This window comes from Rhineura floridana, chromosome 8 (assembly GCF_030035675.1).
Source record: "Rhineura floridana isolate rRhiFlo1 chromosome 8, rRhiFlo1.hap2, whole genome shotgun sequence".
Taxonomy (NCBI): domain Eukaryota; kingdom Metazoa; phylum Chordata; class Lepidosauria; order Squamata; family Rhineuridae; genus Rhineura; species Rhineura floridana.
In genome coordinates, this window is record NC_084487.1 from 27,272,213 (window position 1) to 27,289,579 (window position 17,367).

Below are 17,367 nucleotides of genomic sequence, written 5' to 3' on the forward strand. Positions count from 1 at the left end.
ATAGATCTATACGCTGATTGTTATAGATCTATAGGAGGAGCAAAGCATTTTGGGTAAATTAAAATGTCAGCTGCCACAGCTTTGCTCCCGTTCAAAACCAGCACCACCTCCTGCTACAATGGTCAGCTTGGGGCCTGGCAGCTGGGGGCAATGAGTGGCAGGATGACTGGGCTAGGATGGTTAAGGGCCCTTCTGAACCCCTGAGGCCCTTGGCCAGTACCCAGCCTGGCCAATCACTGGAGTTGGGCCTGGCTGCAAAAAAGAAAGGACTCAGCCAATAGCAGAGAACTGGCAAGTGAACCTTCCGGAGAGTTCCATATTCCAGAGCAGAAAAGATCCTTTCACACATCTCCACCAGTTGTACCTCAGAGGTTGGCATGACATATAGAAGACCATTACCATATCAACTTAGTGCAGAGGTGGGGAACATTCTTTCTGGAGAGAGAGAGAGAGACAGAGAGACCCTTCTCCCATTTTTCACTTCCTTGTTACCCACATGAAATTAGGCTCACGTCTGCCTTAGTTGATGTTCAGATGGTCTTTTTGGTATGATGGTCCTAAACCACTTAAAGAGCTTGAAAGGTAATGACCAGCGCTTTGAATTGTGCTTGGAAATTGCCAGCCCTGAAGCTAAAGCTAAAGCCTATTTTGCTTTTTGATCACGTATGCAGGTGCAGTTTCAAGCACTTAGAGGAGGCATTCCATGTGTGTGAGGGGGAGGGGAGAGGGAGAGTGGGAGGGAGAGGGAGAGACAGGGTGGGAGAACATGGAATGCCTTCCTTAAGAAGGAGCTTGAAAATCTGCAGTTTTATTAAGTTCTTGTATTCATTTCTTTTTAATCCGCTGCCCGATTAATCAGGAGCACCCTTTTAATGAATTAAAAAGATTTTCCAATGAGCACATTCATTGTATTTGAATACCACTTTTCTGTATAGATTACACTCAAAGCAGTCTAAAATTAACAAATTAAACATTGCAGGCTACAAAAAAAAATCTCATTGGGACAAACGTGTAAAGAGCCATTCACCTGGCCATCGGTAGTAAGAAAGAATAGTCTCTAGGTGATCACATAAGGGGAGATTTACAAAGCCCAGGTGGGTTTTCCCCTATAGGCAAAAGAAATGGCAAATACAGGCATGTGGACTACACTTTTTTTTATGGACACCTAATTTCTGTAGACTTACTTGCAAAGCTTCTTTAGGTCCACTTCATGAAAAGTAAAAACATTCTAGGTTAACATGACTTGACACACTGAAATACTTTCCCACCCACATCCTACTACACACTGATCTTGCGCTGGAAATCCTGGGTGCCTAACTCTGGCACATACATATGTAAACATGCCTTGACCAGCCTTCCCCAAACTGGTGCTCTCCAGATGTTTTGGCCTACAATTCCCATCAGCTGGGGAGCATCCAAAAGAGTTCTGCCAGCCAACTACTACAGGATACAATGCAGGCTGCAAAATGTGCCTTCCTCACCACCCACAGTGCCACATGGTAGGCACAATTATGTGCACTAACTAGTATCTGGTTGGCTTCAGAGTGAGCTGTACGCCACTTATGCTCTAGCTTTCATCCATCTTGCTCCATAGCTGATAGCTCCCCAGAATACCAAGGAGTCACTCAGGCTCTGCAACACCGGAGAGAACGCCTGGGGAGTTATCATGTCAACTATTCATCTTATCTCATTGTTCAATAGGAAGACCAGGTATATGGACAGGATTGTCGAGCTTTTTGTGCTGGAAGGTCCTCTAGAACATTCAGGAACCCAGGAAATTCCATCAGTCTCTGAGGACTGGCCAACTGAAAAGGCTCACGGCCTGTGCAGAAGAGAACCACCACCACCAATCTGAACTTTCCCAGATAATAGTCCAACCATGACAAGAGGGTAGATTGTACCCCCCACTGCCATCTTTGGTCCATCCCTCACATTATGTAGGGAAAATCTTTAATCAAGGATGTGCCCTGTCTGGTGCATTAGGCCCATGACCATTTGAGACAGCCCCATGATTGCCATAAAGTTCTGAGCCAGCCCAACTGCAGCCTCCATCTGGATATTGAAGCCACCTAGGACTATTGTCCTTCAACAGCACATTAGAGACCACGCTAGCCAGCTCAGTCAGGAGACTGCTGGGCAGCAGGGTGGTCAATATATCAGCAGCATCCCCAATCTGTCCCTCTGGTCCAACACTGGATACAAACCCTCTAAGCCAGTTTTTCAACCTTGGGTTCCCAGATGTTGTTTAACTTCAACTCCCATCAACCCCAGCCAGCTTACCCAATGACCACGGATGATGGGGACCCAAGGCTGAAGAACAGTGCACTAAGCCCATCCCGTGATCAAGAGATCTTCTGGTATTAGAACAGATAATAAAAGAGTCCATTGGCAACTATCTAGATGACAATGCTGTGATTAGTAGGAACCAGCACGGGTTTGTCAAGAAAAAATCCTGTCAAACTAATCTCATCTCTTTTCTGATCGGGTCACTAGCTTAGTAGATGGTGGAAATGCTGTAGATGTCATCTATCTAGATTTCAGCAAAGCGTTTGACAAAGTCCCCCACGACCTTTTGATTAGCAAACTGGTCAAATGCGGACTAGATGGAAATACTGTCAGGTGGATTCACAACTGGTTGGAAAACCGTACTCAAAGAGTGGTCGTCGGTGGCTCTGCTTCGGACTGGAAGGAGGTTTCGAGTGGAGTGCCACAGGGTTCTGTCCTAGGGCCGATACTCTTCCACATTTTTATCAATGACTTAGATGACAGGGTGGAGGGAAGCCTTATGAAGTTTGCGGATGATACGAAACTGGGAGGGATAGCTAACACAATGGAAGACAGGAATAAAATCCAAAGGGACCTGGATAGACTAGAAAATTGGGCTGAAATTAATAAAATGACATTCAATAAAGACAAATGCAAGATTCTGCATTTAGGCCACAAAAACAAAATGCACGGGTACAGGATGGGAAATACCCGGCTTAGCAGTAGTGCATGTGAGAAGGACCTTGGAATTGTAGTGGATCGCAAGTTGAACATGACCCAGCAGTGTGATGCTGCGGCAAAAAAGGCAAACGCGGTTTTGGGCTGCATAAACAGGTCGAGGGAAGGAATAGTCCCACTATATTCTGCATTAGTCAGACCTCATCTGGAATACTGCGTTCAGTTCTGGGCACCTCATTTTAAGAAAGATATAGACAAGTTAGAGCGGGTTCAGAAGAGGGCGACGAGGATGATAGCCGGTATGGAGAACAAGTCTTACGAGGAAAGGTTGAAGGAACTTGGCATGTTCAGTCTGGTGAAGAGAAGGCTGAGGGGTGACATGATTGCACTCTTTAAGTACCTGAAGGGCTGTCACATAGAGAAGGGTACAGATTTGTTCTCTGCTGCCCCAGAGGGTAGGACTAGGTCTAATGGTTTTAAGTTGCAGGAGCGTAGATTCAGATTGGACATTAGAAGGAACTTCTTGACAGTAAGGGCAGTTTGGCAATGGAACCGACTGCCTAGGGAGGTGGTGGGATCCCCTTCGCTGGATGTCTTCAAGCAGAGGCTGGACAGCTATCTGCGGGAGATGCTCTAGCTGTGGATTTCCTGCTGTGAGCAGGGGGTTGGACTCGATGGCCTACAAGGCCCCTTCCAACTCTATGATTTTATGATTCTAAAGTGAATGGTATTTTCTGTGGATGATGGCAACACCCTCTCCTTCAACCCTCCAGACTGGCCTAATACTGTACTGAACACCCAGATGGGCATAGCTGAATTATGTCAAGTCCAACCAGCTCACTCACATACCAGTTCAGTCCCTTCAAATTGTGGATTAGCTTGACCATGAGTAGCAGCACCACCACCAGAGAGCACAATGGGTAAGCCACCAAGAGCTTCTGGAGGAGTGGAGGGGCTGAGAAGGGGTTCAAGGATCAAACATCGAGGTGTCCCCAGATGGCAGTCAGCCTCTCACTGAAACTATAACTTCCCTTGCCCCACAGTGACAAAAATGGGGCAATATTATTGTAACTCCTTGCTACACACGCACCCAGACACATTTTAACACCATCATCCAACATATATATAAAAATATATATACAATATGAAATAATAAGAACCGCCTGGATCAGGCCAAAGGCCCATCTAGTCCATCATCCTGTTCTCACAGTGGCCACCCTGAGGTTTATGGGAAGCCTATCAACAAGATCTGAGTGCAAGAGATGAATATATTATATAAATATATCTATATCTATTTGTAGGTAACTAAACAGAAGCCTTTCATTTGATGCAATCAGTAATTAAAATAAACAAATCCCAGAGAAATTAATCAGGTCAAACGGATTTCTTACTTTGACATAAACCTCCAAATTTATTATGTCTACATCTCCCATAGAAACATATGGATTCAAATGCATCTTGCATTCTCTCATTCTAATAAGGTATGAACAAACTCCACTTTCCAATGAAACTAGTATCCCATTGTTTACCTTCTGTAACCATGATTATGTTAGTTTTATCTATATTAAGTCCCAGGCGTCAGTCAACTAGGTTCCTAATTCAAATTATCTGTTTTTTTCAATACCTGGTATATGGTTATATGAGCTGCTGTTAAAAATTATTTCTCAATCTTCCTGGTTCACCTCATTTTTAATATAGCCAAACAATATTATTAAAGGGTCTCTTGGTAGTTCATAACCCATAATTTCTCTTATATCTATTAATATTTAATCCCAGTCTAAATGAATTTGGGGGCACTATTAAAGAATGTGGAAAAAAATCTCCTCCTGATGATATCATACAGAACGAAATTACAATGTACCATTTGTAATTCTGTAATATGAGAGCAACTGGTCAGGGGTCTGATTCCTTTTGCAAGATATTGTATGTACCTTAGTCAAAATTGCCTACAAAAATGTTTTCAGTAGGAAAAATTGTCACTAAAATGCTGGAGAATTTTCATGAGGATTTTTTTTAAAAAAAAGGATTTGCAAATTGCTGCAGATATGTGGAGAACCGAATTTAAGATTGGAAAAATGAGAAACTGAGAAAACCGAAACTAGACGAACCCTTCTATCCCTAGTAGAAATTAGGAAAACTAAACTTAAGATTGGAAAAATGAGAGATGGAGAGAAAGCAAGACTGACAGAGTCATCTATCCCCAACAATGACCATGTAGCCTGGAGCTGATGGGAGTTGGAGTCCAGCAACACCAAATTGGGAGAGGCTGGGCTTGATGATCAAATAGTCTGGCATGAGGCAGATTCACCCAACCCTATGTTTGCTTGCCATCATGTTAAAAGCAATTGTGTGCACTTCCAAGTTCTGAACAAATGGTTGAATATGGTACCTTAGTACAGCCCATACAACTTTGCTCAAGACAGAAAGGCTGTTGTGCTGCCGTTCTTCCAGCGGTGCAGGGTGGCAAGAATTCCAGGTCCCCTTGTGAGCAACGCGGTGCTTCCCGTTTTCCCTACTGGATGATGGAAATTGCAATGAAGTATGTAGGGGAACCGCAGGATGCCGAGAAATCTTCTGATGCACCCCTCCATTTTTTCTAATGAAGAGAGAAAGCAAAGCTGCACATTAGAAGATGGTTTTCCGTTTACACTGAGAGGGGACTACCTATGGCATTTATTGAGTTCCACCAGCATGAGGGGCAGCGCCAGAATGGTCCCTCACGAAACATCATTTCCCAAATTTCCACCCTGGGCTCCTGCTGGGAGGAAGGGCAGGATATAAATCAAATAATAAATAAATAAATAAATAAACACATGACAAAGAGTGTTCCTGTGAGTCACTCTCTGTGGCTGAAAAGAAATTGCAAGTAGGCTTCAAGTACAGATTACAGTACTGCAAGGTATGTTCTGCAAATGTAATGAGGGTTCAAAAACTTGCAACTAATTCAGAATGCTGTTGCCAGGGTAATGTTAGGGGTCTATTTTTTGGAGAATATTGCCTCAATTTTGGTTCAGCGACACTGGCTCCTATACAGTTTGGAGCCTGCTGCCCTCCAGCTGTGATTGGACTTCACCTCCTTATAGCCCCAGCCAGACAGGTCAATGGTCAAGGATGATGGAGCTGTAATTCAGCAACATTTGGAGGGTTGGGAGTCTCCCCCCTCCCCAGTCTAGTGGACCACTTGCTCTCACATTTCTACCTATTCATTGAAATCATTTGGGTTCTGGTCTGTGAAAAGCAGAGAGTGCACATACGTCCGCCAGTGTGGTTAGAGTGTTGGACTAGGACCTGGGAGACCAGGGTTCAAATCCCCACTCACCCATGAAGCTTGCTGGGTGACCTTGGGCCAGTCACAGTCTCTTAGCCTAGCTCACCTCACTCACAACGTTGTTGCGTGGATAAAATGGAGAGGGAGGAGAACCATGTATGCCACCTTGAGCTCCTTGGAGGAAAGGTGGGACATAAATGCAATAACAATATCTGCTAGCTCCAGCCCCTGTAGTCATCACCATCACCCTCTGCATATTCCAAGGGGGATTTTATTTTTGTAAGCAGCCCTGAGTGCCCTATTATAGGGTAGAAGGTGGGATAGAAACATTTTAAATAAAATAAAAATAAATAAAGGTGACTGCCTGCAGAAGGAAAGCCTCCTCTACACATGGAGGCTCTGAGATGTCAACGTGGGGGCAGAAGCCTCCACAAGTACAGCGAGGTTTTATGGATGATTCACATGAAGGTGGCTCCATAAACAGAAGAAGCTGCAGGATTGCACTGCTGCACAGATGCCCTGGCTCCATCCCTACTGTCCATGTATTTAGCATGGATGTCTGCAAAAGGAAAGCCTATGCACACTGAACTCTATAGGAATCACCATGGGGGGGGTGTCCAAATCAGTGGAATCCTTTGCGCATAAGCTTCCCTTTTGCAAATGCCCTGGAGGCAAGGCAAGGGAAGCCATGTGGCATTGGGGGCGGGGCCAGCAGCATAGCTCTGTAACCACTTGTACGATTTTAAGATCATGAGAGCGATAAGAATTTTCTCTCTAGCCACTTCCTATAATTTATAAACCCCAATAGTGAACCATACTGATGCTTTTAAAATTTGTATCAATATCAAACGTGGCTTGTTGTGTTGCTTGCGGGGTGGGGAGAGGTTGGCTGCTCAAAGCCTCCTTGGGCCTATGAAACCCTTGGCGTTCTTCTTCTGAACCTTGTCCAAAAAAATAATGTAAAACAACACCTGTCTTTTATTTTTTATTTTATACCACCTTCCAATCATATCACCAGGGGAGGTTGCAAACAAAGAAGAGAAAAAACATTAAAATGTAAATCCAAAACACTAAGGGTGCAATCCTATGTATACTTCCCTGAACTCGGTATCTTTTTTATTTTATGTCTGAGGTTTGTTGTCTTACATTTATAACCTGCCCGTCGTCCATCTTGGAACCTAAGGAGGCATACATGTGGTTCTCAGATGGTCACCCACCTGTGCAATTACCACACCCAGACCAGCTTAACTTCAGCAAGGTGGGGACTTCATGTGCCTTCAGACTATACCCTGGGAAAATAAAAGGGGTCTTCACTTGGTGCTGAAAGGACAGTAAAGTCACACCATGCAAACCACCACTCAGAAGGCGCTCTCTCTCTCCCAGGTAGCCACCCATTTCACCTCAGAGGCAGAAAAAAAGTATTGCAGGAGGGTATGGAAATTAGGCATTTGTTAAAGCTGCCAGGATGACTGTCAGTCATAAATAGAAACAAAAAGAGCCCCCCTTCTTTACCAAATTGGATGATGAGGGCATGGGATTTGGTACATAGGCTGAAGCAGACAAATATTATGAGAGTTAGGGAAGGCAGGCAGGAAAACAGTCAGCGCTTATTTTGTTTGGAATAATGATGATGTAAAAGATAATGTGCATTGGTATACATTATTGGCAGATCTGTGAAACAGAGGGTTGTATCTAGTGTTAGTTCTGCTCAGAGCAGACCCACTGAAATTCATGGGCATGACTAAGGCTGCAATCCAGCACATGTCTACTCAGAAGTAAGCTCCATTGGGTTCAATGGGACTTGCTCCCAGGTAAGTGTGTATTGGATTGCAGCCTAACTTACATCCATTAATGTCAATAGATCGACTTTGAGTAGAACGTAGCTGGATACAATCCAATATTTTTCTTACCATATATATTTAACTTACCATAACGTAAACATATAAATGTGTTTGTATACATTTATATTGTGTATGATTCCCTATGGCTCCTACCTTTGCTCCTCTTCTAATGGCTTGATGTCTATTGCAGTGGTCAATGCTGTTTCCATTATTGATCTTAAGTGTTGTTATCGGTGTAACTAGTTATTTTATTTGGATGGAGAAATCTATCTCAATAAAGAGAGCCAGAGAAGCTATGTAGGCATAAAATACTGAGCACCATAAAGTGCAACATTCGTGCTTGATAACAAGTTGGAATGAATATAAAGAGGCATTGCACCTGGGCCATGCAGCCTCATTTCTGGAAGCTCTACAATCCAGATGTGGCAGCTATATAACATTATCCAAGCAATAAAGCACAATAGTTGGCATCTGTCAGTGCGGGGAACCCATTTAAGAGAGTTGCTGAGAGAGAGAAAAAGATTTTCACAAACAATCCCAGATACATGCTAGCATTGGACAACCGGGTTCTAAGGTTTTGGGGGATGGTTCTGTTCATATGGAAACATTCTGAGAACTAGCTAAAAGGCCTTATTTTCCTACAAGAATATCGGGGAATATCCTCCAAGCATAAATGGTTCCCCTTCTCTCACACACACACACTCACCAACCACTGCATCCTCACAACAACCTAGTGAGGGAGGTATGGCTGTGACACAGTGACTAACCAAGGCGACCCAATAAGCTTTGTAGCTAAGTGGCGATGTGAACCCACATCTCTTTAGTCCTAGTCCAAAAATCTAACCATTTCTCTACTTCCAGTGTCACATTTATAAATATATAGGAACCTCTTTAAGAAGCATCGTATGTAATGAAAACATTTCAATGAATGGACCTTAGGGTCAAATGACATGTTATGCTAAATATGTAACTTCAAACTACTTCTGGGGTTTTTCTTTATTGTATTACAGGCATGGGGGTGGAATTTCCATTGGCGCTGCAATTACAGAGAAAATCCTCCCCTGCAAGCTGCAATTATTCTTGGGGGTGGGTGGATAGTTCTAACTGGTGAAAACGGAAGCTTTTTTCTTCACATCTAATAGCATTGCAACCGGGAGTTATTTTTATCAGGATCACAGCTAGGAAGAGAAGGGTTAAACCCACTCTTCCCCACATGCAGCAGCCTTGATAAAAACCAGAGACTTCACACCTGTAATTTAATAAAGGAAAAAACCTAGCTAGCTATGCATCTAGCATAACATCTCGCTGGAGTGCAAGACCCATTCAGTGTAACTTTTTTATTATCTGCGATGATTCCTAAAGAGATTCCATATTCATATGAAAAGCATACTGTGAATAGGTTTTTTGCACAAGTTGTTTGAAAATGATTCATAAATGAACCAGAACATTCCAGAATGCAGCTACAGCTCACATGTCATCTGCAACAGAGATTCTTAAAACTGCAACCTGCAATTCGCTTTCAGGTGGTCCTCAAGACCACAGCCAAAAAAAACAGAGGAGAATGTAGAAAAACTTTTCTAGAGAAAACGGTTGCAAGTTCAAATATAACAGCATGGCTTCTATTCTGCTCTTCTACAATCATGCTCAGAACAGCTTACAACAAATTATACACAAAATACAACAATAAAATAAAGTTAATGAATATAAGAGCAGCAAATACAAGCCACAACATAGAAATCAGCTGTTCAAGACTGGAATTAAAGCTGAAGCTATTAGGAGGATCAATTCAATCAAACATGAGCAACCCTGTTTTTTTAAAAAAAGTTATTAAACTGTAAAAAGGTATTTCAACTTCTGTCAAAAGGATCTTAGAGATGGCACAACTCAATTGGAAGGGGATCCTATAGGAGTGAGCCAAGACATTTTGGTCCTTGACACAAAAGATAAGGTGGTGCTCCCCCACCCACCGACAGCAGTTGACTGGGCAAGCAGCTCAATGAGGGCGGGACAGCACCCTCCACCATACCAAAGACGAGCAGGATAGCTTGGGGATGGGGACAGGACAGTCTGCATGACATACAGCTCTGTCCCTCCAACCCTTCCTCATCATCCTTGCTCCCCAGCATTTCCCACCTGAGGTGGCCACCTCACTCTGCCTATTGGTAGGGCCAAGCCTCTTGTTCCAGAGCTGCAGCACCACTACTTAAGAGGCCCTGCCCCTCATGCTTACTCACCAGACATCATGTGATAGTCTGGGCAATTATAAATGGGAGCATATAGTCCTTAAGGTAACCTGGTCCCAGACATAAGAAGAGTCTGCTGGGTCAGGCCAATGGCCCATCTTGTCCAGCATCCTGTTTCACAGTGGCCAACCAGATGCCTATGGGAAGCCCGTATAACCTGAGATGCGAGACAAAATGTAGAATCATAGAATAGTAGAGTTGGAAGGGGCCTATAAGGCCATCAAGTCCAACCACTTGCTCAATGCAGGAATCCAAATCAAAGCATTCCCGACAGATGGCTGTCCAGCTGCCTCTTGAATGCCTCCAGTGTTGGAGAGCCCACTACCTCTCTAGGTAATTGACTCCATTGTCGTATGGCTCTAACAGGAGGTTTTTCCTGATGTCCAGTCGAAATCTGGTTTCCTGCAACTTGAGCCCATTATTCCATGTTCTGCATTCTGGGATGATCAAGAAGAGATCCCGGCCCCCCTCTATGTGACAATCTTTCATGTACTTGAAGAGTGCTATCATATCTCCCCTCAGTCTTCTCTCCTCAAGGCTAAACATGCCCAGTTCTTTCAGTCTCTCCTCATAAGGCTTTGTTTCCAGTCCCCTGATCATCCTTGTTGCCCTCCTCTGAACCTGTTCCAGGCACTATTCTCATTTTTTTTTCCATGAGAAATTAGCCGGCTCCCCCTCTCTTTCAGTTTTACTTTCCCCCAACCCAAGAAAAATTCCAGCAGACGCTTGTGGTTCAATAACCTACCTGTTCACGTGCACCTGCATTAGCCATTTATGATGCCTTGACCGAAGAATGGGGAATAACTAACTTTCCAAACCTTTCCTTACCTGGCTGCTTTTAGATCATTCTTGCCTGCTACAGATGAACAGGTGCACAATGCTTAAAAGCTTGGGCAGTATACTGTGTTCTGTTCTATGATCACTGGGGGTCAAGATTAATTTACTGTATTCTCATCTATCTAAAACATCCCATTGAAATTAAACTCCAAAGCTAAACCAGATGGGATGGTAGCCTCACCCTGTCCTTGTCATGTAATGTCATCTTTCTTTGCTATATATTTGTTTCTGGGCTCAGTTTAAAGCACTGGTATTTTGAAGCCCTAAATCTGGGGTGGGAAAGCTCCAGCCTGTGGGCCAAATGTGGCCCACCTGGCTGTTTTGAGGAACCCATCCACTCTACACCTGACGTCACACGTGCAGCAGGTAAAGGCGGGGCTTCAAAGGAACAATTGGGAGCTTAAAGTGGGCTCCCCATTGTTCCTTTGCTGGAGCAAGGCGCACTCCCAACCATACCCAAAGAGGAGAAAGAGGTTTCCATTCCATGAAAACTGCTTCTGCCTCCCAGCAGGTGCTCTCTGAAGCCACGCGGAGAGAGAATCTGAAAGCCCTTTGCAATCCTCCCCCCCTTCTCCTTTCCACCTCCGATACTGGAGATGCAAGGAGAAGTGGGGGGAGGGCTTCAAATCTCTTTCTCGTGCTCCCCCTTTCAACCTCCAGTGTTGAGATTTTGATGTGTGTGTTGCCCCATCTACCTGTCAAAGTTGACCCGCAGGGTGGGGCCAGATAAAGATCTGGCCCCTGGAGCCAAAAAGGTTCCCCACTCCTGCCCTAAATAGAGGTTCTACAAATGCTAGAAATTTTCTCTCTTTTTTTAAATGAAAGCTAGCAGCCTGGGAGTTATGGTTCATCCAGGGGGGACAACTGCCTCCTCCATGTTCTGAAGACATCTATGAGCAGGTCAGTTTTGTGGGTTTCTCTGCAAGATGAATAGAGCCAAAAATGCTGGAATGTGAAAGGAAGTCTCATTGACTTACGGTCGGAGTCTATTTTGTGAAAGCAGGAAGCTGTCATATACCAAGCAGACACCAAAGACGGTGATCCCCGTTTCCTTTACCAGCATTGCACAGGTCCCAAGAAACAAACTCAGCAGCAAAAAGAAGAGAGAGGCAGTGGGAGGGAAATGTTCCCCAACATAAAGCTGATCCATGCTCCTGCAAGGCAGAACGAGAACAGGAGAAATTACTTCACAACAAACAAGCAAACACATTTTCTTTCTATTTGTCCATTAAGCAGATTTCATCCCCTTAAGTTATAAAGCCCCTCCCCAGCACACTGTCAATAGACAAGACTGCCTGCATCAAGCAAAATAAAAAAAAATCCTGCTTCTGTTAAACAAGCAGAGTGGTAATGCCAAAAAGAAACAGCAGCAAAAAAATAAATAAAGTTATGGTAAAAGGAAGAGAGACAGCATACGGCTCCTTGCAGAGTTAGAAAGGAAACATGAACAAGTCTTTCCTCTCCAAGGAGATTACAATAAACAAAATAGACAACAGGTAGGTGAGAAGGGTGGGAAGAATAATCAAATGCAATATGGCTAATGTGCAATTGCATTTGCTCATATTGTGTAAATGTATTAGCCCTATTGGGCAATTGCTTTTTCCCATATTTTCTCCACCTTGTCCCTATTAGCGCTATTCATGCATTCAAAGAATGTGTGGGGTCTAAAATGTAAAGGTGGCTTGGGAGACCCAGTGCCTGCAGGAAGAAGGGGACCACCATCACCCAGGGAAGGAGAGTCGTCTTCTGCTGCTGCCAGCCTGCCTGCTTGCTGGCTGGCTGGCTGGCCTGTTGCTGCTGCTCGGCTACCACCACCACCCTCTCCCTGTTGGACTTCTGCTTTGCAGGCTGTCACTTCCTGCAGGACCAGGCCCCCAGGACTTCTGCTTTGCAGACTGCCTGGCTTTTTGTGGGACTTGTGGGTCTTGAGTTATGTGCCTGGGAGAGAGGACTTGGAGCCAAGTGGGGGGACTTGAGGGCCCCCCAATTAATGTAGTGAGGGGTAGAGGGAGATATGGCATTGTGAGGAAGACTTGTCAGGTAAGGGGAACGCGGCCCAGGCAGTTAATGACTGTGCCTTGTTCCGGTCCTCCTCACACCCGCAGGTTTGTTGGTTGCCCTATCAGCCACTCTCAGACCTCCAAATGCTGCTCCTAAACGCCAGATCGCTGCATAATAAGATCTCCCTCATTCACGATTTAATTGTGGATGAGGCACCCAATCTGGCATATATAACCAAGACCTGGGTGAGTAAGCAGAGAGGAGTCAGTCTCTCCCAGCTATGCCCACCAGGGTACCTGGTTCAGCATCAGGGTAGACCTGAGGGTCGGGGAAGGGGTTGCTGTGGTCTATAGGAGCTCCATCTCCCTCTGCAAGAACCCTGTCCATGTGATTACTGGTCTGGAGTGTTTGCACCTTGTGTTGGATCGGCAGAACAGATTGGGGATTCTGTTGGTGTACAGTCCACCCTGCTGCCCAACAGACTCCCTAGCTGAGCTGATGGAGGTGGTCTCGGGTGTATTGTTGAGATCCTCCAGACTGTTGGTTCTGGGCAATGTCAACATCTATGCCGAGGCCACCTTATCCGGGGCGGCTCATGATTTCATGGTCTCCATGACAACCATGGGACTGTCCCAATATGCTATTGGCCCAGCACATGTAGCAGGGTATACTCTAGACTTGGTTTTTGCAACTGGACATGGAGATAGTGATCTGAAAGTGGGGGGCCTTACACCAGTCCCTTTGTGATGGACAGATCACTGCTTGCTGAAGTTTAGACTTACAGCAGCTTTCCCCCTCTGCTTGCCGCCCTGGGCTCCTGCTGGGAGGAAGGGCGGGATATAAATCAAATAATAAATAAATAAATAAGGGTGGGGGACCTATTAAGTTGATCTGCCCCCAGAGACTAATGGATCCGGATGATTTCCAAAGGGCTCTGGGGAGTTTTCCGGGTGATAGGGCTGGTGGCTCCTGTCGAAACCCTGGTTGAACTGTGGAATACAGAAATGATCCGGCCGGTTGACATGATTGCTCCTGACTGCCTCTCCCGTGTAGAGCTCGTACAACTCCATGGTATACCCCAGAGCTGAGAGCAATGAAACAATATAGGAGATGGCTTAAGAGCAGATGGAGATGAACTCCTGGTGGATGCAATCATACACTGTTAAGTGCCTATGATAAGCTGTATTTAGGGGCAGTGAGGGAAACAAAAAAACAATATTTTGATGCCACTATTAAATCATCACTCTCCCGGCAACTGGAGCTCTTCAGAATTGTCCAGGGGATATTACATGCTGGCCCCAAGGATATGGTAGAACCATCTGAGGCCCGCTGTAATGAATTTGCTAGACACTTCCAGGATAAAATCTTTAGCATCCACCAGGATTGAGACTCCAGTGTTATAGCAGGTGAATCAAGCAAGGTAACCAGAGCACAGCCTTGTCCCGATTTCTTGGATGAGTTTCAGCTGGTACAGCTTGAGGACATTGACAAGGTGCTTGGACAGGTTCGTGCAACCACTTCGGCGCTGGATCCTTGCTCTTCTTGGCTAACAAAAGCTAGCAGGGATGGAACAGCCGGCTGGGCCAGGAAAGTTATTAATGCCTCTCTGCAAGAGGAGGTGGTCCCTGGCTGCCTGAAAGAGGCGGTAGTGAGACCACTCCTGAAGAGACCCTCTCTGGACCCAGAAAATCTTAATAACTATAGGCCGGTGGCAAAAGTTGCATTCCTGGACAAGGTCCTTGAACGAGTGGGTGAAGGCCAGCTCCAGACACTCCTGGATGAGACCGATTATCTCCATTTCAGTCAGGTTTCAGGCCTGGTTTTGGCACAGAAACAGCCTTGGTTGCCCTGTATGATGACTTCTGTTGGAAGAGAGACAGGGGGAGTGTGACTCTGTTGATTCTCCTTGATCTCTCAGCGGCTTTCGATACCATCGACCATGGTATCCTTCTGGGACAACTGGCTGAGTTGGGAGTGGGAGGCACTGCATGGCAGTGGTTCCACTCCTACTTGGCGGGTCAGCTCCAGAAGGTGGTGCTTGGGGAACATTGCTCGGCACCCTGGACTCTCCAGTATGGGGTTCCACAGGGGTCAGTTCTGTCCCCCATGCTGTTCAACATCTACATGAAACCGTTGGGTGCAGTCATCCAGAGTTTTGGAGTGTGTTGCCATCAGTACGCTAATGACACGCAGCTTTATTTTTCCTCATCCTCTTCAGGTGAGGCTGTCAATGTGCTGAACCAGTGCCTGGCTGCGACAATGGACTAGATGAGGCCTAATAAACTGAGGCTCAATCCAGACAAGACTGAGATGCTGACTGAGTGCGTGGTCCTTCTGACCAGATGGTGGATGTCCAACCTGTCCTGGATGGGGTCGCACTCCCCCTGAAGGAGCAGGTTCGTAGCTTGGGGGTTCTGCTAGAACCATCTCTGTCACTTGAGGCTCAGGTAGCCTTGGTGGCATGGGGCGCCTTCTACCAACTCTGGTTGGTGGCCCAGCTATGCCCCCATCTGGACAGGGATAACCTGGCTTCAGTTGTCCATGCTCTGGTAACCTCCAAGTTAGATTACCGTAATGCTCTCTACATGGGGCTGCCTTTGAAGACAGTTCGGAAACTGCAGCTTGTGCAAAATGCAGTGGCCAGATTAGTAACAGGGACCAGACGGTTTGAACATATAAAACCGATTCTGGCCTGCTTGCATTGGCTGCTTGTATGTTTCCAAGCTCGATTCAAGGTGCTGGTTTTAACCTATAAAGCCTTACATGGCTTGGGACCACAATGCCTCTCCCGACACAAACCCACCCGTACACTACACTCAACATCAAAGGTCTTCCTCTGGGTGTCTCCTCCGAGGGAAGCTTGGAGTCTGGCAACAAAGGAGAGGGCCTTCTCAGTGGTGGCCTCCAAATTATGGAATGATCTTCCTGACGAGGTGCACCTGACACCAACACTGTTATCTTTTCGGCGCCAGGTCAAGACTTTCCTCTTCTTCCAGACATCATTTAAATAGCATGTTTTTAACTTGCCTATTGGTTTTTATGGGTTTTAATTTGGTATGGTTTTAAATTTGTATACTTGTTTTTAATGTTTTTAATTGTTGTAAACTGCCCAGAGAGCTTCGGCTATGAGGCGGTATATAAATGCAATAAGCAAACAAACAAACGTACTAATAAACAAGATGTATGGGGCTGCACACGCTAGCCCCTCCCCCAATGACCCCACTAGCTGCACCCGAACTTTAGGTCAGCTGAAGGTGGTAGATTGGGAAGAACAAAGGGTTCTCTTCCAGCTTCCTTTTGGAAACAAAGAAAGTCTGGGAGCTCAAGTAGCCTTAAATTGAACCTGACCAGACAGAACTAGGCTGGAGAGCAATTCCAGATGCTGCTGAACTACAACGCCCATCATCTGAGGCCACTGGCCATGGTGGCTGGGGCTGATGGGAGCTGCGGCTCCCCACACCTGCCCTAGAGAGTCACTGCCATTCAAAGGCATCAATACTGGATTAGATGGACAAATTGTCTGACCTGATGCAAGGCAGCTTTCTAATCTTTACTGTCACTTCCTATACTTAACTAAATCGGTTGTCACTGCAAATGCCAACATGGCAGGTATAGAGGTGTTAAGGATAGATTTGCACGTACCCCCATTTGCATGCAGAGAGATTCGGGGCTAATGACAGCATTTACTTTAATACCAGAAATTCTGCATGTCACTGTAGTCTTTTCTTATCTCTGTGCAGGGAGCCACCACCCTGTGGAAGCATTTCCTGACTGGAACAACATATAAACTGACCTCTACTAACTTTATTCTACTGAGATTTCCTGGAATAAAGATTTGCACCAGCTTTCCCCATTTATAGAAATTACAGTGGTCTATTTAGGATGGATGTAGCAACAAAAAATCTAGGGATAGTCAAAAATTAGTCAGTCAACATTATACGCTCACTGAACATGCTCAGGCATCATTAGGCTCCCTCCCTCCCCCTCCCCCCCTGCTTTTGGGGGAGGGTCACTGTAACATGTTTTTGTACTTCTGCAAACTTGGGGTTCTCCCAAGCTGGCTGACACCTCCTTCTTGTGCATGAATAGTACTATTCTGGATACATCAGGGTCAGCACTCATCTCTCAACTTTGGAAATAAAGGGAACGATACAGGTTACATCATGAGATCGGGAAAGGTAAGGACAAAATCAGAGATCACTTAATGAGGCATGGAGAGGACAGCACAATTCAC

General features: G+C 45.4%; 1 protein-coding gene across 2 annotated transcripts in view; it reads right to left on the bottom strand.

The window, feature by feature from the left end:
• TMTC1 (transmembrane O-mannosyltransferase targeting cadherins 1) overlaps positions 1-17,367 on the bottom strand; it is a 228,684-nt gene that overhangs the window by 169,964 nt on the left and 41,353 nt on the right. For both annotated transcript variants that reach the window (XM_061638680.1, XM_061638681.1), the window contains 2 exons: positions 12,110-12,286; positions 5,333-5,539 (listed from right to left, as the gene is read on the bottom strand). In XM_061638680.1, coding sequence (XP_061494664.1) covers positions 5,333-5,539; positions 12,110-12,286 — 384 coding nt within the window. The remainder of the gene's footprint in view (positions 1-5,332; positions 5,540-12,109; positions 12,287-17,367) is intronic.